The following is an 18,468-nucleotide window of genomic DNA, read 5'->3' as shown; positions in this document are numbered from 1 at the left end:
ACTGTCAATTTACAGTTTTAAGTTGCTGCTGCTGGATTAAGACCTTGTATGATTTTTCTGCAATTTGTAAATAAATAAATAAATAAATAAAGCAACATATTTTCAAATTGCTAACCATAGATGTATACATTTTTATAATGTATTATCAAAGTTTCACGGACCTGAAAACTTTATATCACTAAAAGTGGAGGAGCTTATTCTATATTCTGCAAGTTTCAAGTTTATTAGTCAAGTGAAGAACAAGAAGTACAATGGACAACCGACAATGAAATGCTTCTTTTGCTGATTCGTGTGGCAGTAAAACAAAAGACATTATGACAATATAAACAATATAAGCAAACAAATTGTGCAACATATTACAGACAATATAAACAATAAAAATGTTCTTTATCAGTGAAGTGCAAAGGTGAAATGCAGTGTCAGGTGTATCAACTACTGAAGCCAACTATATAAGGCTATTGTGTTTTGTATTGTGGTGTTAATTATACACTCAGTGGCCACTTTATTAGGTCCAGCTGTACAATCTAATGCAGTTTAGTGCAACAGCTCTGCCATAAAGTTTAACTTTTAAGAAAGTTTATAATGTCCAGTTTTTGTTTACAATGCAGAGAATGTGTATATTTAATAATACCTTTATTATTGAGGTTGTAGTTTGCAGAGGTCTTGTATTGGACCACATTATATTAAGAGGTGTTTCTAATTTTTTGTCCTCCCAATTTATATACATGAGGGCGGACAGAATAGTGGAAACACCTGTCAATAAAATGCAGTCCAGTCCAACAGCAGCACTAACTATGAGCTCAATGCCAAACAGAAGTGAATGAACACCTCTATTACTGTGACAGAAAGAAAACCTGAGCCTTATAGGCAGCAGAAAAGGAAACTTTATGTCAGAACAGTTGGATTGGATTGTTTTAGGTTGTGCAGGTTGACCTAATAAAGTGGCCACTGGGTGTATATTGAACTGTAACATCTCTGCTCTTGGTGTGAAATAGGTAGCCTTTATAAATTTGCAAAAGTGCATTTGGCCAAGATCACAGAGATATGTGATGTAATAGTCGGTGACCAAGTTCAGATATGTGTGTGATGCTTTCTCCCACCTAGACCGAAAAAAACATATTACTGACATGCCCTTTTAAGTTGTGATTTATATGTAACTGTATCCTGTTGCAGTATGGGCGATATGGAATCCCCCGGTCTTTGGTTCAGATGTTGTCCGATCAGCTGAACCAGTCTTTAGGACAGACGGCCTCTGCCATGGATCTGATCAGAGTCCGGCAGCTACGCCAGCAGCATCGACTGGCAGTGAGTGGCCATCTGTCCCACAGCAATCAAAACCTCACTGTTCAGTCTGTCTTTCAGGCTGGATTCACACTCATGTCCTTCTCCCACCCTTTCCACAGGTCCCGCTGAAAAGTTCGACCGAGGCGTGTCAAAGGACAAAATCCCAGGCTCCTCTTGATAACATGTGATCCCTGACTTTGCCTGCACATCAAGGCAAACAGAAGATATTTGGAATGCACCTCATTGGGCTTTTAAGTGTATATAGCTGTATATAAACTGTTATTATCTTTTCTGCAACAATGGTGACTGCAGTTGACAGCTAGATAAGATAAAAGTCATTATTGCCAGACAAATCATTGTAATTAAGAGCCAGCTGACAAATTAAGAGACTTTCCATTAAAGGATTCCACCATGCAGACATTTGTTGAACCATGATCATTTTACATTATGAGATACAAACACCTAGTTTTGATACCAGTCTCAGTAGCAAATAAAAATCTCATTACATTTCTTAATGTACAATATTTCCCTATTGTTTCAAACAGATGTCACTTCTACTTTCGCTTTGTCACATTTTAATAAGTCTTCATGTGTATATTTAATGAACTGCATCTGTGTTTGTACATCTCTTTACTCAAGGTTTACTGGCAGTCTGGCACCAATAATGACAGTGAAGGCACTTAATCAAGTCCAAACATAATTTATGGAGTCATCATTCTCAGCAAATTAAAATACAATACATTTCATCAGTGTGTTTCCTGAAATCATTCCCTTATGTACAGAGCATTTTAATACTGGCATCATCCTTAAACAATTTGCGCCTCTCTGTGACAGTAGATCTGTTCAGTGTTATTCGCAGCAAATGCAGCAGTATTCAGCAGCAGAATTGGTTCACAGTTTAGCGTGGAGAGGCATTTCATGAATACACTGCCTGACCAGCCCGAGTGCGTCCAGGGCCGTGCCCCAGCTGATGGTAACCCCCCCGCCCCCGTGGCCGTAGTTGTGGACCACAGGCACCCAGCGGCCCTGCAGTAGAACCTCCTCCCGCTCCACCCTGACATTCCTCCGGCCCGGCCTCAGGCCAACCCACGTGCTCAGCACCTTGGCTTTGCTCAGCGAGGGCTCCAGCCTGCTGCAGCGCTCTATGATGCTCCTGGTGTCTCCCTCGTCAACGTCCAGTCGCCAGTCCCCCTCCTGCCTGGTGCCGCCTATAGTGACACTGTGTATACCAGGGTAGATGTAGGTCTTTCCATTTTCGTCTATGAAGTGCTTTAGCCAGGGGGCCTGCACCTTGAGGATCTGACCCCTAATGGGGTGCATCTGGGTGTCACCCACCAAGGTTTTGGAGCCCAGGCCAGAGCAGTTGACAATGATATCGTAGCCACTTAATTCCTGGAGACTGTTGACTTTCCTCTGTTCAACTCGGCCTCCAGCTTTTTTAAACCTTAAGAAAGAAAAGAATGACAGTCTAGTTATAGAGAGCAGTTTGGTTAGGTTTGATTCCTTTTAAATGAATGCATTGAAAATGTAAATTGAACCAAAACTGGTCATCAGCTGTGATCATTTCCATAAAATTGCTGTTTCAACAGAGAGCATAATCATGTCACTGACTAGAAAGAAAGGTGCCACACACAGTTTTATTATAAATCATTAACCTTTTCTCCAGCCATGGCAGGTAGGTGGAGCATTCACATTTTAGGGTGGTGAAGGCCTGGCCAAACTTATGATCTGGAAACCGTTTCAGCTCACTGGCGGTCATGTGTCGAAAGCCAAGCACTAAATCTGACCAGTAGGGCTTCTTTTCAGCAGGAACCTCCTTAAAAATCTGCCACCTTGAAGACAAATACAAAGAATCATTAGATGTAAAGTTAGATGTAAGGGTTAACTTGTCAAAATCACAAAAGGGGTGTCAAATAACAGTAATTACCCTGAGCTCATCATTACTCCAGCTTCTGGTGCATGCTGGGACTGAGCAATGGCCAAGAAGTGGTCAAAATTGTCCTTGAACCAGCGCCTTTGTCGCTCCACAGGAATATCTGGTTAGGAAATAAACCCCAATAAAATCACCTACACAAGTCATATCAGTATAATATGTAGGGGAGAGTGGGGTAAGTAGTGCCAATTTTTACTTAAAGTGCCTTTAAAGCGAGGGGATTACAGTAATGCCTCCAACTAAAATATGCACATATAGTTTAGGATGTTGTGCATCCCTGGGAACAATCACTTTGGAACTTATATAAACTGTTTGAGAAATATAGCTTTTGAAAAAAAAAGTGGTTTTGTGGTACAACTTGCCCCCGGTGCAGGGTAAATTGTGCCATTAGAGAGAATACTCTGGGGTAAATTGTGCCATTGATAATTGAAGTAAAACAGATCATTTTAATCTCACAAATGACAATGCTATATAAAAGCAAAACAAATTCCATACTAAATTATTTATTTAACATTTATTCATTATTTTAACAAGATCACAGGCCACTTTTCTATAACAAGGCCGAGCGCCACATGAACACATACCCAGAACAAAATAAAAATTCCAAAATGAGCACCTGCAAATCATCTTCATCTGAATCTGAATCTGAATAGTTTTAGTGATCAAAGGTAAGAAGACAATGTACAATAACAATAAAATACAATAAAGTAATATATAGTATATAATCACAAGTTGTTCCACTGGCACAACTTACCCCAGGCCCTTTGGCACAAATTACCCCAAGCCCACCATTATGAAAAAAATGCATCCCCCAGCTGTTTTGAGCTAACATCATGCTAACTGTATAGACTCATGGTGTAGCTTCCTAAAGTACTAAAACCTGTGTGAACTGTTTTCAAAGTTTTCTATAATTGTTCAAACACAGCAATCAAAAAACCTTGATCATAGAAATTTTACTTTGGAGGGCAAAAAAAGGTTTTTTGAACTGAAATGTGCTTACCTCTCAAGCCACGTGTCTCCCTTCTTTGCAGGATGAGTGAAATGGATGCTTCTTCAAAAATATGTGGTCACATGACCAACTTCTTCTATGGTTTTCTAGATAACAGGGGTGGCACTACTTGCCCCTTGGCACAAATTACCCCACTCTCCCCTACCTACAGCATGTTAGTATAGACAGAGATTGGTGTGGACAATGAATAGCCCATTGCTTGCATATGATTTTCGCCTGATTATTACATAACTCTAACTGGGTGATAAAACAACAGGGGTGGTGCCTACCTGGATAACCAGAATTCCAGATTATCCCAGCAGCCACATCGCTGGTGGTGTCCGGGGTGAACCTTTCAGCCACCAGGGTCACCGAGCAGAAAGGAAGAGCCTCGGCGATGCAGACGGCAGTGGAGAATCCGATCACACCTGCTCCCACCACCACGACCCTGACACTCTTCATCGTAGACACACACCTGGGTCAAACTGGAGGCAGAGCACTGTGGTGAGAGCTTGGTGGCTGCTGAATGACAGCCTTGTTTATCAGCAAAGGTTGATCAGAAGTTAATTTACAACCGCCCGGGACAGTTCAAGGATCGATACCTAGTTGGCACACCTGTGGTAACCGGTCTCACCTGGCAGCCCCTGCATGGTGCACTGTCAGTCATTAACCTAATTTGCACTGACTTCATGAGGCTTTTAACTGTAACTCTACCGTCCTTAATTGCCTTTTCTGCAATAATATAATGGTGACAACAGTTGACAGCTAGTTTCCATAATATTGTTTGCCTGACAAATCTTTGCAATTGAGACTTGTGACTGACCCCTGTGACCTACTGTGCAGCTGATGTTGCCTGTAAATACATGTAAGCACAGAAGCACTGAATAATACCCAATACTGATACAGGTTGTTTATACAATAAACTAATATGAGCAGTTCAAAGGCAATAAGGAAACCATGCAAATTAAAATTTGTATATTTTGGAAACTGCATTTGTTGTAAAGTGCTGAGGTGATATTTCTGACAAATTAAGAGACTTGCTGTTGAGGGTTTCCACCAAGCAGGCATTTATTGAACCATGATCATTTACACTATTAGATACAAACACCTAGTTTTGATACCAGTCTCAGTAGCAAATAAAAATCTCATTACATTTGTTAATGTACAGTATTTCCTTATTGTTTCATACAGTTATCTGTCACTTCTACTTTCGCTTTGTCACATTTTAATATGTTATCCTGTGTATACTGTATCTGTGTTTGTACAGATCTCTTTACTCAAGGTTTACTGGCAGTCTGGCACCAATAATGACAGTGAAGGCACTTAATTAAGTCCAAACAAAATTTATGGAGTCATCGTTCTCAGTAAACTAAAATATAATACATTTCATCAGTGTGTTTCCTAAAATCATTCCCTTATGTACAGAGCATTTTAATACTGGCATCATCCTTAAACAATTTGCGCCTCTCTGTGACAGTAGATCTGTTCAGTGTTATTCGCAGCAAATGCAGCAGTATTCAGCAGCAGAATTGGTTCACAGTTTAGCGTGTAGAGGCATTTCATGAATACACTGCCTAACCAGCCCAAGTGCATCCAGGGCCGTGCCCCAGCTGATGGTGACCCCCCCGCCCCCGTGGCCATAGTTGTGGACCACAGGCACCCGGCGGCCCTGCAGTAGAACCTCCTCCCGCTCCACCCTGACGTTCCTCCGGCCCGGCCTCAGGCCGACCCACGTGCTCAGCACCTTGGCTTTGCTCAGCGAGGGCTCCAGCCTGCTGCAGCGCTCTATGATGCTCCTGGTGTCTCCCTCGTCAACGTCCAGTCGCCAGTCCCCCTCCTGCCTGGTGCCGCCTATAGTGACGCTGTGTATGCCAGGGTAGATGTAGGTCTTTCCATCTCCGTCTCTGATGAAATGCTTCAGCCAGGGGGCCTGCACCTTGAGGATCTGACCCCTAATGGGGTGCATCTGGGTGTCACCCACCAAGGTTTTGGAGCCCAGGCCAGAGCAGTTGACAACGATATCGTAGCCACTTAATTCCTGGAGACTGTTGACTTTCCTCTGTTCAACTCGCCCTCCGGCTTTTTTAAACCTTAAGAAAGAAAAGAATGACAGTCTAGTTATAGAGAGCAGTTTGGTTAGGTTTGATTCCTTTTAAATGAATGCATTGAAAATGTAAATTGAACCAAAATTAGTCATCAGCTGTGATCATTTCCATAAAATTGCTGGTTCAACTGAGAGTATACTGATCTGACCCAAACAGAGAGCATAATCATGTCACTAACTAGAAAGAAAGGTGCCACACACAGTTTTATTATGAATCATTAACCTTTTCTCCAGCCATGGCAGGTAGGTGGAGCATTCACATTTTAGGGTGGTGAAGGCCTGGCCAAACCTATGATCTGGAAACCGTTTCAGCTCACTGGCGGTCATGTGTCGAAAGCCAAACACAAAATCTGACCAGTAGGGCTTCTTTTCAGCAGGAACCTCCTTAAAAATCTGCCACCTAGAAGACAAATAAAAAGAATAATTAGATGTAAAGTGATTATATAAGGATTAACTTGTCAAAATCACAAAAGGGGTGTCAAATAACAGTAATTACCCTGAGCTCATTATTACTCCAGCTTCTGGTGCATGTTGGGACTGAGCAATGGCCAAGAAGTGGTCAAAACTGTCCTTGAACCAGCGCCTTTGTCGCTCCACAGGAATATCTGGCTCAGAAATAAACCCCAAATTGTCCACATCAAAGTCATATCAGTATAATATGTACCTACAGCATGTTAGAATAAACAGATTGGTGTGGACAATGAATAGTCCATAACTTGCATATATGGTTCATTCCATGTCAGATCATCAGAATTTTCATACATTTGTCACCATGACCTGAGGAATTTCTAAGAAAATCACACATCTGATAAAGCTATATCTGAAACGAACAAATTTCTAATTTCAGCTATTTTTGACCAAAATTGAATTTTTGATTAATTTTTAAAGTGAGGTACTGTCATATGACTGTGGTCAGTTTTCGGCGAACTTCAGTTGACGACTTACATTTTGGCACACCTTCAGTGTGCTGTAACTTTATTAATTTTCATCCTAGAGTAATGAAACTTTGTATATTTACTAAATGAAAGGTGCTAAATCAGATTTTGTTGTTGCTTTCTGTATAAATTATAAGCTTTTGGAGCTACTGAGGACCAAACTTTGAATTTTTTTTCAGGTTGTGCCTTATTGGGACCACTCTCTCAGAACCAAGATATGTCACAAGGTTGGATCTAGTATGTTTAAATTATTTATTTCCACCCCTAAAACTAAATAGAAAAAATGTCTGGATTAAGAACCCATTCCAATTACTGCCCTGCTAAAGTTGAAAATAATGCCACAACGTGGTAAACAGGAGGTCTAGGTATCTGACCCCGTATCTCCAGAGGCACACCTTGGATTTATTTCAAATTTTCAGTGGATATTCTACTGTTGTATGTGCAGTAAACAACCAAATATTGTGAATGTGTTATGAAAATTGTAAATTTTACAGCACTTTGAATATATCAAAAATTGCTTAACATGCTCAAACATGCTATAATATTGAAGTCAGCTCCCTTTACTATCTAAATTAATTCATCTTCATTTTTCAATGTCATGACACTTAATTATTAAGTGTTGCTCACTAAAGTTGAAAGCTTGTAAATTACATGGATTTTCGATATAGCAACACCAAAATCTCATTTAGCACCTTTCATTTAGTAAATATGCGAAGTTTCATTACTCTAGGACGAAAATTAATAAAGTTACAGCACATTGAAGGTGTGCCAAAATGCAAATCAACATACGATGCATGCCAAACAAAGTCAACATTTGTAAGACAGTACCCCACTTTGAAAATTCACCAAAAATCTATTTTTCTTCCAAAGTGGGTGAAATTTGAAAAGTGTTCATAAAACACGGTTTTCTAACTATGGGATCAATGTCATTGAAATCGGAGTCGCCACAGTGACCCATTTGATGATCTGACATGGAATGACCCATATGATTTTAGGCTGATGATTACACAAGTGTAACTGGGTGATAGAGTAAACAGGGTGCAGTGCCTACCTGGGGAATGTGAGGTGAACATTATGCCCGCAGCCCCATCACTGGTGGTGTCCGGGGTGAACCTCTCAGCCACCAGGGTCACCGAGCAGAAGGGAAGAGCCTCGGCGATGCAGACGGCAGTGGAGAATCCGATCACACCTGCTCCCACCACCACGACCCTGACGCTCTTCATCGTGGACGCACACCTGGGTCAAACTGGAGGCAGAGCACTGTGGTGAGAGTTTGGTGGCTGCTGAATGACAGCCTTGTTTATCAGCAAAGGTTGATCAGAAGTTAATTTACAACCGCCCGGGACAGTTCAAGGATCGATACCTAGTTGGCACACCTGTGGTAGCCGGTCTCACCTGGCAGCCCCTGCACGATGCACTGTCAGTCATTAACCATAACCGCCTTTAATAAACAACACATGCATCAAAGCAAAAATAAAGCATGCACACATTATATCTTTCGCCGTTGCATGCACCTCGACTGTGACCACTCGCTTTGGAACAGCTGTCATTATTTCCCCACGAATTCACTTAATAGACGTTTAAAAAAAAAAACCTTACATAAAGATTTTTAAACCTGGAGCCAAGCCAACCAACTCCTAGATGAATCGTGATCACAAAATATGCGATCGTGAAATGGGAAAAAAAAAAAATCGAGCATTTTGAGCTTACCTTGACCCGACTGTGGGCAGAATTATTTAAGAGTGATGGAACTACACTTCCCATAAACCATTGCGACTGGCACCGTTCCAACGGCTTCCGGGTCCTATCATTGTAACCGTTGTAACTATAGCAACCATAGCACTTTTCTATGGTTGCAACATACTGTAGTTTGTGGTGTGTGTGGTGTGTGTGTGTGTGTGTGTGTGTGTGTGTGTGTGTGTGTGTGTACGCGTGTGTGTACGCGTGTGTGTGTACGCGTGTGTGTGTACGCGTGTGGTGTTTCGTGTTGCGCATAATGTGTTATATTGCGGATCTAGTGATTATAGGACTACAATCACAGCCGCGATGAAAGTGACCATGGTAACAGCGAGCTCCACCAATCAGAGACGTTGATGTCACCTCTTAGAATTGTGGGTAGTGTAGTACTCTTACGTCACATCGCATGGATTTCTTAAAATAGGGTTGATCCCACGCGGACTTTGCGGCATATATATGAGCAGATACCATTGTTGCACATTGTCGTAGCTCGTGGTAATTCTCCCTCCGATAGTTACGATATTATGGCTAATAATCGCGATCCTCCTCTCAGAATAGGATTGGGATTTCACCGCAACTCTCGCGATGACACAATCACGCTTCCCGTCCCCGATTAGAAGCGAAGGTAAGGTCCTTAAAGCTCACTATTTTGAATTCCACCGCGGTTTTGTTCGCTGAGGGATGCGGGGATTCGTCTTCCCGGACAATTATAGTTTAATGTCACTAATCTTCTGCACTGTTTCATTTGCACGTTTCGATATTTCAGTTTACCGTGGCCTGCTTGTGTCAGACCCACCAAGCGGCAGATGTGTTGTTTGAGACGGTGTAGCCTGCTGCTTGCTAACCATCACAACCCAGGTTTACTCTACTTCACAGATAAAGTCAAATCAATTCAGTTAACAGCGTCATTACTTTTAAGTTAGTTTGTTTCTCAACGGATTTTACTATGAAAAAAAATAATAGTTAAAATTTCAACGCACATTTGCACAGACATTATGTGCGCTGGCACCTTTCATCCCTTTCATATAAAGCAAGGCAATGCAAGTTTATTTGTTTAGCATCTTTCAGATCCCATGGTCATGCAGAGTGCTTTACATGAGAGGAAGAAAACCTAAAATATAAATAAACACAAAAATAATCATAAAATGTAATGTAAACGCCACAAGACATTAAAGAGAATACAGAGTGCCATAAAAGGCATATAAAAAAAAGGCTAGAGACATGGGTGTGTATGCAAATTTAAATTAAGTATAGCAGTAGAGAAAATCTAGTAAAGAAAATGCAATTTAAAAGGTAAAAAAAAAGTTTAAAAACAGTCAGTCAAGGCTGGAGCACTTATGATATTATAGGGGAATTTTTTTCCATGTTTGTTCAGCTTAACAACTGGATGATGATTGACCTTGTTTGGCCAGACTTTGTGATTTTATGCACTGCTGATTTGTTTTTACAGGAGTAAGCTTTGGGGACCATGCCTCCGCCGGTGCCAGCCGCATCTCTGTCGCTCATGGCCCTTCACTCAGAGTCACACAAGGACAGCATCTTGAGTAAATTTGACAGGCTCAGGAAAAGGGACCTCCTGTGTGACATCACGCTTGTGGTCGAGGACATGCACTTCAAGGCGCACAAGGCTCTACTGGCAGCAAGCAGTGACTACTTCTCCCTCATGTTAACCGCAGAGGATCAAATCAGCCAGTCCACCTACCGACTGGACGGCATGGTAGCCAAGACCTTTAGTGCGGTGCTGGAGTTCATCTACAGCGCCCAGGTGTCTGTGGAGGAGAGCGCCACCGAGCAGCTCCTGGTCATGGCCCACTTTCTAGAGGTCAGTGACCTCGTCAAGGCCCTCACTGAACTGAACACCACGAGCTCCACTGCATGTGCCGGAGGTGAGGAGGTGAGCGCTGACAAAGCCGAGGTGTTGCATAAGTCAAAACGCAAACGAGGCCGGCCGAGGAAAAATGTGGACAGGCCTGTAACGGTGCCGGTGGTTTCAACTGAGGAAGCCAACAAAGAGACGAGAAGAGGCCCGGCGGACGTTTCAAAGGACACCGAGGTTGTAGATCACTCCTCTGTGGACTGCGATGATGGAGATGAATATCTGCTTGAGGCGCAACCGCAAGACTCTGATGATGCAGACTACAACCCAAGAGTGCACCACCACCGGCAGAGCAAACGCAAAATCAGGCCACCGTTGAAATTTAAAGGCTACAAGGTGGGCAGCGACACAGCAGGAGGCAGAGAGCCAGGGAAGAGAGGCAGGAAGAGAAAATACCCCAACACTGAGGCGCGATGCGAGGACTGTGGGAAAGTGTTTAAAAACCACCTGTTTTTAAAGATACACCAAAGGACTCATACAGGTAATCAGCCATGTGAGGAAAACAGGGTGGAAAGTTCAAATGGCAAATCATCTGGAGAGAGAAAGTGCACAAGAAACACTCTCTTAATAACCATTGCTGAGATGCTCCTGAGCAAGATTCTTGATCTGGAGTAGAAAGAAAACTGGCTGTGCAGGGAAACTCCCAGGTGTGGTTGTATGTAGGCTAGTTGTCAGTGTTTAAAATGCTTGAAGTAGTGTACATTCTTGGCCAGCGTACTTGTAAAAATACAAGTTTTATTTGGCTTAATAAGTGTGCAGCCTCCGTTTGGGCTGGGTGATAAATCGTAAAATGTCAGCATCATGATATGAGGCTAGATATTGTCTGGCATTTTGGTTATTGTAATGAAATCATTTAAAAGTTGCCTTTGTCTTTTCCTGGTCCTAAAGTCTGCATTACAGTACACTGATAATATTATTGCAGTACAATTAGATTGTGAGATATGAGTGAAATCTGTATCACCATATTCATAAGGTTTTTTTTTCCAATGTCAATGCATATCACTATATGACTCCTGTGTTCAAAATCACATATTAAACGATCAAATTAATGTTCATCCACTTTAACTTAATGGTAGTGCCAGGTGTGAGGTCAAACAGAACTCTAAAAATGTCAAATAATATTCCTTAAAATATTTAATTCCTAATTGTGTCAGTTTTTCAATTATATAAAAAAAAATAAACTAAAAAGCTGCTTGTTATCATCAGTACGATATGATTCCAAAATGCTAATACTGAATTATCACCCAGCCCCACTTATTGACTTATTCCAGCTGTGTAAAATGAACAGGGTTTGCCTTTACCTGCTCATAACATCCAAATTTTTGATTAGTAATGACTTTTACTAATTACTAATTTTCAAAGTTTTATTGTATGTCGCAAAATAGTGTCACATTGACAATATCAAGGTATTCAGTCAAAAATTATGCTATTTGAATTCATGAAAGTGTTTAATTTGCTTCAGTGCTCCAGTACGACATGAAGCATAGATGTTAGATTTCCCTAGCAGAGCACCTACTAATTCGTGTGTATATTTCTTCTAGTTTCCTTTGAATTTGGGGAATGACACCTCTAGGAGGCTCAACAGTAACTTTTGCTATCCAAGAACCTTACCTTCTTTTAATGCTGAACAGACTCATATTTATTATGATAGCACAACTCATTGTGTTGCCTGATTTTCCCTAAAGGAGAGAAGCCTTTCCGGTGCCCGGTCTGTGGGAAGTGTTTTACCCAGAAGCACACTCTGCTCGTTCACCAGCGCATGCACACGGGAGAAAAGCCGTTCGTCTGCACTGTCTGCTCCAAAGCCCTGTCCACCAAGCACTCCCTGCAGGAGCACATGAACCTGCATGAAGGTACCAGCTGCTGAAACCCTGTCCATCATGTGCACTGCAGCTCCACATGCTTTACCAGGGCTCGATACACACTGGTGTGCTGATGTTAATAGCCAATATTGTCTTTTCACAATTTTTTCCCACCAATTCCACCAATAAAGTACTCTTAATGGCACGTATGCACATTTGGAACAGTTACCTGTAGCTATTCTAACAAACTCCCTTAATATGTTGAATATGGATTTTATTACTTGGGATAATGAGGAGGTATTATGATGGGAAACAGCCGTGTCCCAAAATTAGATAAGTATCGGCAGCTATATCAAATTTAATATCATTTCCACCAGCCATTATCAAAGCCAGTAATCATTTATTAGTCAGTCTTGTATTTAGTAGAAGCATCCCTTTTCATCTGTTGACAAGATTTCAGCCACAGAAATGATCATGACTTCGCAAATGTTTTTGTGTTTTTCCTCTGCAATATTTCAAATCACACCATGAATTTTGCTTTTTTTTTTTTTTTTTTTTATCTGCACCTTCAGAACAGAAATCCTTCAGCTGTGATAAATGTGGAAAAACCTTCAGTCAGAAAAGGCAACTTAAAAGCCATTACAGAGTTCACACGGGTAAGAATCATGCCACTGCACCAAAAAATAAAGGTGTAATTGTAATGCAATCACAGCATAGACTGAATAATCTGTGTTCTCTGTTTTTCTTTATTTAATTAAAGGAAAATCGCTGCCAGAATGTGCCTTGTGTCATCACAAGTTTATGGACACGGCTCAGCTGAAAAAGCACCTGAGGACTCACACAGGTAAAAACAGACCAAGCTTCAACAGATCTGTGGATAAGTGAGGGGTTGAAGCGAATACCGTTACAGTGAAACTGCAGGATGTGGAAACAGACTTTTTTGTGATGATGATGATGATGATGATGATGATGATCTTACTCTTACAGGTGAGAAGCCTTTCACGTGTGAGATCTGTGGAAAGTGTTTTACAGCCAAGAGCACGCTGCAGACACACATCAGAATACACAGGTGAGGGAAAACCTTAGACCTGGGGTGATGAAATTAAAGGTCCAATAGGCAATAAAATACTTGAAAGAATAAATACTCATTTTTATTTTTATTTTGGTCTAAACATCACCGGTTGGTCCTACATGAGCTAGGGTAGAGCGATGTGGACAAAATCAAATATTACAATATTTTTGACCAAATACCTCAGTATTGATAGAGATGACCTTTGGTGCTTCCACAAAATATTTATAGAATGAGATTTTTAATAAACAGTTATTAGTAATGTGAATATTATAACCAAGCAGGTAGAGGCGAATAATAGCATAATAACAGCTACAACAGTCTAAGTGCAGAAAAGTGCATCCCTTTACTGTAATGCAGCATTTAAAACCTAGAAAACACAGCATTTATGCCATGACAATATTATGATATCCAAAATCCCAGACATTTTCAGATTGCTACATCTTGTAATTGCTTCATTTGATTCAGTCGTGTAACTGCTCACTGATCAACACTGATTGTATAATTCAGTGATGAAAGCATAATTGTCCTTCACAGAGGTGACAAGCCATATGACTGCAGCATCTGCAACAAGTCTTTCTCAGATCCCAGTGCGAGACGGCGACACGTCGCCTCCCACTCAGGGAAGAAACCTTTCACTTGCTCCTTCTGCAGCCTCTCCTTCACCCGTCTGGACAATCTGAAAACACACACCAAGACTCACAACAAGGAGAGAGTTGCGACTGCGGAGGCCTCGTCAGACGCAGCAGCAGTGTCGGGAGCTGCGGCGCCAGAGGAGGTGCGCAACATCCTGCAGCTCCAGCAGTACCAGCTGCCGCCCAGCTCCGAACAGGAGATCCAGCTGGTGGTCACGGGAGATGTGGACAACATTAATTTTGTCCCAGGACAGGAACAGGAGATCAGCATCATCACCACAGAGGGCGGGACTGCAGATTCGTCCCACTCCAGACTGACGTTGTTAACCCAGCCGACGGGACACATGCAGAACGTGGCTCTGGTCACTCAGGGTGGAGTGGTGGACCAGACCCCACAGATTCAGACTATCAGCGTGCTGGAGGGCCAGATGACCCACAGTGGCCAGTCTGAGCAGATGCATGTTATTACCCTGAGTAAAGAGGCTATGGAGCACCTACAGGCCCACCACGGTCCTCCACAGCCCCTTCAGATGGGGCAGAGGCCCGTGGAGCAGCTGCAGGTGATGCACCAGCCCCTCCAGCAGCTGGAGCAGGGACCCTCGCAGGGGCAGGTGGGCAGGGAGCAGCACAGCCAGGCCATTCACATCAACAGCCAGAGCAGCCAGCCCATCTCCATCAGCCAGACCAGTGAGCAGATCTCCAGCCACCACATCCAGGGCCAGACGTTCCAGATTCAGGCAGGAACCGTCTCCTACCTGTACACCACCAGCCTCCCTCAGGACAGCTGAGGTTAAGGCTTCCTGCTGATTGACTGGAGTTTTCCCAAACAATAATGCAGCTACAGTGTACGCTCGAGGTGTAACGATTCATTAATCGCATCAGTGCATCAATTATAAATTCAGTCGATTCAACCACATTGATCTGCAAAAAGAAACAAATGGAATGAACTGACCTCGGCTTGAATCAATATTAAATGCTTTGAATAAAATCCGTCTTAAAAAGACCTAATATTGCAGGGATCTAAAAGAATACAATGAGTGTGTGTTGTGTTTATTTTATGGGCATTAAATCGTAGCTAAAGGTACTGCACCAGACTGTTGAATCCAACTGTGGTTTATGCGCTCAAATCAAATGATTCCACAACAGGATTTTTTTTTTTTTTTTTTAATTGAATTGCCAACAAGTTAAACGTGACTTGAATTAAATCTCTGTTAACAATATAACAGTTGTAAATAAGCTTTTATAAGGCTGTGAATGTATTGACAATAAAAGGTTTTGTTGTTGAATGAGAGGGAACAAAACTCTCCCACAGGTTTAATTCATGGTGGTGGCATGTTGAACCCTGAATACTGGATTGGACCATGCACAGTCGACCAAAAGTTAGCCCAGGATACTTTTGCCTGAAAGGTTTCCTGGAAGGCAGCGCTTCCTAAAACTAACCCAGCCTGGGAGGAAGACAGCACTCCACTCCGGCATTCAGCTCAGTTTGCAAAAACAACCACAGTGCCTGCTGCATGCAAAACAGGCAGCTAACCTGCTCGCCCGTGGTAATTAACTGTGTAATTACATTTGAAGGGCGTCCACTTCAGAGATCGGGTAGCCGTGTCTCAGCAGTCAGGACACGCAGGCGAGAGGGATCCTGAAACGGTAACAAAGACGAGGAATTACAGCCATGACTGCCTACTGTAACATGCTTTCCTCAGTCATGCTGTCAACCAGTAACTCAGTTTTGACCCTTGCACAAAGTGTATTAACAACCTTATTTCACTTATTCATTGACAGTGTTTATATGGTGTATGCATCTAATGAAACAATGGTTTTTGTTTTGGTGGAAATGGGCAGTGCGCTCCCTGTGGTGATTTTCTTTGCTGGAAAGCCTTACACACAATGTGCTTTGGATAAAAAGAGGGTGAAGTACATTCAGCAGTGAATAAAACAGTGCTAGGCATAAAATCATGTTTACAAAAGAAGCACAGCGAACAATGACATACACACACACACACACTATTGACATGCACTAGTATGAATAGTGAGTAGAGCTGTTGCAGATGAACCAAGTGTTCCTGGGGTTCATATGGTGTCATCAAGTCAGAAATGCATTTCCATAACAAGTCATTAACTGCTTAGAGACCCAACAAAAGTATTTTCTAGTCACTTCTGTGGCACAGTGGGAGCCAGGGCAAAGACCTCAGAACTGGCACACTCATATTTCTCAGTTTCTAGCAGAGCAGGAAAGCTGCAGGACGGAGTTGTGGTTGATGTTGACACAGCAGGCGCTCTGAGCGGTGGGCGTCCTGTCCACTACCACCACTGGACGCTTACTTTTGCACTGTGAGCAAGTGCTGCCCTCCATGAAATGTTGTGATATTATTTTTAGGGTGAAAGTTGACTCCTCATTGGACTTATTTTAAGGTACACTATGCGGCTCTGTTAGTAAGTGCACTTAGCTTTGCCTACCTTTAGAGCTGAAAAATATGTTGACTGTATTTCCTATTTAAAAAGACATTTAAAAGCTTGTTTTATAATAATTTGAATGGTGAATAGTTAATATCAGTGTGAGTTAAATGTTGCCACCTGGCTAGTTTGTAAGTAAACAAAACAGGGACTATGTTTTACTAGTGTGCACTACAGCGCCACTAGTGGTCACAGACTACACCAGGTACCATTCAGGACACTCAGCTGCGCCTCTCTGTGTACTCACTGCTTTGGGTCTGTCCAGCTTGCTGTTAGATTGGCTCCAGGCGGCGTCTGCCTTCTGGTGGCTCGGTTCTTTAGCAAAGTCCTCAAGAGCTGCGTCTCTCTTACGGCTGCCAAGCTGGAGAGCGGACTGCTGACTGGCCCTGAGCGCAGCTGACACAGAAATAGAACGGAGAAGAGACACTGTGCTTTGCTGTTCCACTCTGTCAGGCAAAAATACAATCTCTAATGGAATTTGAAATGTAATCAAAAAAAGGTTTCAAGCGTCCGAACAAGCTGATGCACTTGATTTTACTCCTGAGGTACATGTGCAGGTACGAATCAAGGTATTACTCTGGAGATAAGTCAAATAAAGAGCCCGGCTTGCCAAAATGTGATTTTGCCCAGGTTATCCCTGCACATTTTATGAGATGAAGAAGGTGAAATTAGGATTCTGTGGCGTGCACTGTACCTGCTGAGGTACTTCGAGCACTCAATCTGCTGAGAGATGCAGGGTAATAAGTCCTGCTTTGTCCTGTGATGGAAAAGAGAAAGAAGAGAAATAAGGGAATCATGAGTGAAATGGTGAGTGGGATCATTTCAAGCAAATGGAAAACACCTCCTGGGACGGGGGGCCTGGTGGTCACAGAAACACAGTCCTTACAGGACCAAACCCTTACCTGCTAATCTGCCCTGTGCTTTGACCAGGTTCGTAAACTTGTATGTGTGCTTCCTGGATATGCAAAGAAAAACATTTAAGGCATGTGTCACCTGTGGTAGAGGCGCACCTGGAGAGCGCTGCCTCAATGTCGTTCACCTGGATCTGCAGCCTGTCCACCTGCTGGAAAGCCTCTTGTTTGATGCAGCTCTCCTGATGTAGCTGGCTCCTCACCTGCATCCACATAGTAAAGGTTAACAGGGTTCATTCACTTTTTTTACCAGCAGTTTTCAATCATTTTCCACAACTACTCCATACACAAAACCACACTTGATTGGTTTGACCAGAAATATAGATAGTTAATAGAGCTGACACTGTTTATGTGCAGCCTTTCGAGCATCTGGGAAAAGTACATTTTAAAATTTACTGACCACATTTTTTATGATCATATGAACCCTGGTGCTACAGTAGTTTTTCATATCAATAAAAAATGATCAAGCATATTGCTGCTGTCATTGAAAAAAATGCAAATGCAAGTTACTCACTTGAAATGAAAGTTTAGTTTATATTTGCTGAATTGAAGTGAGTTATTTTTCAGGCACTTTTCAGGCAAAAAATGTTGTTCTTCATGGAGAAGCAGCTACTCCATGACTTTCTCTTGTGATTGGTGTGACATAAATATTTTAAAACTTTTTTTTTTTTTTTTTTTTTTTTGCCTGATGAGTGCGTTCAGTCAGTGTTTTCATGAGAAACAACCTCAAACCAAAGAGC

The 18,468-nt window shown here is 42.2% G+C and overlaps 4 protein-coding genes across 6 annotated transcripts in view; 2 read left to right on the top strand and 2 right to left on the bottom strand.

The window, feature by feature from the left end:
- sash1b (SAM and SH3 domain containing 1b) overlaps window positions 1-1,568 on the top strand; it is a 63,755-nt gene extending 62,187 nt beyond the window's left edge. The window contains exons 21-22 of the mRNA XM_030044423.1: window positions 1,174-1,305; window positions 1,404-1,568. Of these exons, the coding sequence (XP_029900283.1) occupies window positions 1,174-1,305; window positions 1,404-1,472 (201 nt within the window). The 3' untranslated portion in view covers window positions 1,473-1,568. The remainder of the gene's footprint in view (window positions 1-1,173; window positions 1,306-1,403) is intronic.
- Window positions 1,569-1,991: 423 nt separating this feature from the next.
- On the bottom strand, window positions 1,992-4,667 carry LOC115354178 (D-aspartate oxidase-like). The gene is made up of 4 exons (XM_030044428.1): window positions 4,496-4,667; window positions 3,212-3,320; window positions 2,940-3,116; window positions 1,992-2,728 (listed from the first exon to the last, which is right to left on the bottom strand). Exons 1-4 carry the CDS (start codon window positions 4,665-4,667, stop codon window positions 2,176-2,178), a joined length of 1,011 nt encoding a protein of 336 aa, XP_029900288.1. The 3' UTR covers window positions 1,992-2,175.
- Window positions 4,668-5,260: 593 nt separating this feature from the next.
- ddo (D-aspartate oxidase) lies at window positions 5,261-9,057 on the bottom strand. 2 transcript variants are annotated; one of them, XM_030044427.1, is made up of 5 exons: window positions 8,955-9,057; window positions 8,296-8,490; window positions 6,806-6,914; window positions 6,533-6,709; window positions 5,261-6,295 (listed from the first exon to the last, which is right to left on the bottom strand). In XM_030044427.1, exons 2-5 carry the CDS (start codon window positions 8,465-8,467, stop codon window positions 5,740-5,742), a joined length of 1,014 nt encoding a protein of 337 aa, XP_029900287.1. In that variant the 5' UTR covers window positions 8,468-8,490; window positions 8,955-9,057; the 3' UTR covers window positions 5,261-5,739. The 2 variants fall into 2 exon arrangements, with proteins under 2 accessions (XP_029900287.1, XP_029900286.1); XM_030044426.1 differs by lacking the exon at window positions 8,955-9,057 and having other exon boundaries at window positions 8,296-8,590.
- Window positions 9,058-9,459: 402 nt separating this feature from the next.
- Window positions 9,460-15,652, top strand: zbtb24 (zinc finger and BTB domain containing 24). Of its 2 annotated transcripts, none has more exons than XM_030044424.1 (7): window positions 9,460-9,606; window positions 10,432-11,338; window positions 12,543-12,710; window positions 13,232-13,315; window positions 13,420-13,503; window positions 13,647-13,728; window positions 14,266-15,652. In XM_030044424.1, the coding sequence occupies exons 2-7, from the start codon at window positions 10,450-10,452 to the stop codon at window positions 15,149-15,151; spliced, it is 2,193 nt and encodes a 730-aa protein (XP_029900284.1). In that variant the 5' UTR covers window positions 9,460-9,606; window positions 10,432-10,449; the 3' UTR covers window positions 15,152-15,652. The 2 variants fall into 2 exon arrangements, with proteins under 2 accessions (XP_029900284.1, XP_029900285.1); XM_030044425.1 differs by lacking the exon at window positions 9,460-9,606 and adding an exon at window positions 9,645-9,839.
- Window positions 15,653-18,468: the final 2,816 nt, after the last annotated feature.

Source organism: Myripristis murdjan, chromosome 22 (assembly GCF_902150065.1).
Source record: "Myripristis murdjan chromosome 22, fMyrMur1.1, whole genome shotgun sequence".
Taxonomy (NCBI): Eukaryota; Metazoa; Chordata; class Actinopteri; order Holocentriformes; family Holocentridae; genus Myripristis; species Myripristis murdjan.
This window is presented reverse-complemented; position numbering and strand designations above follow the sequence as displayed.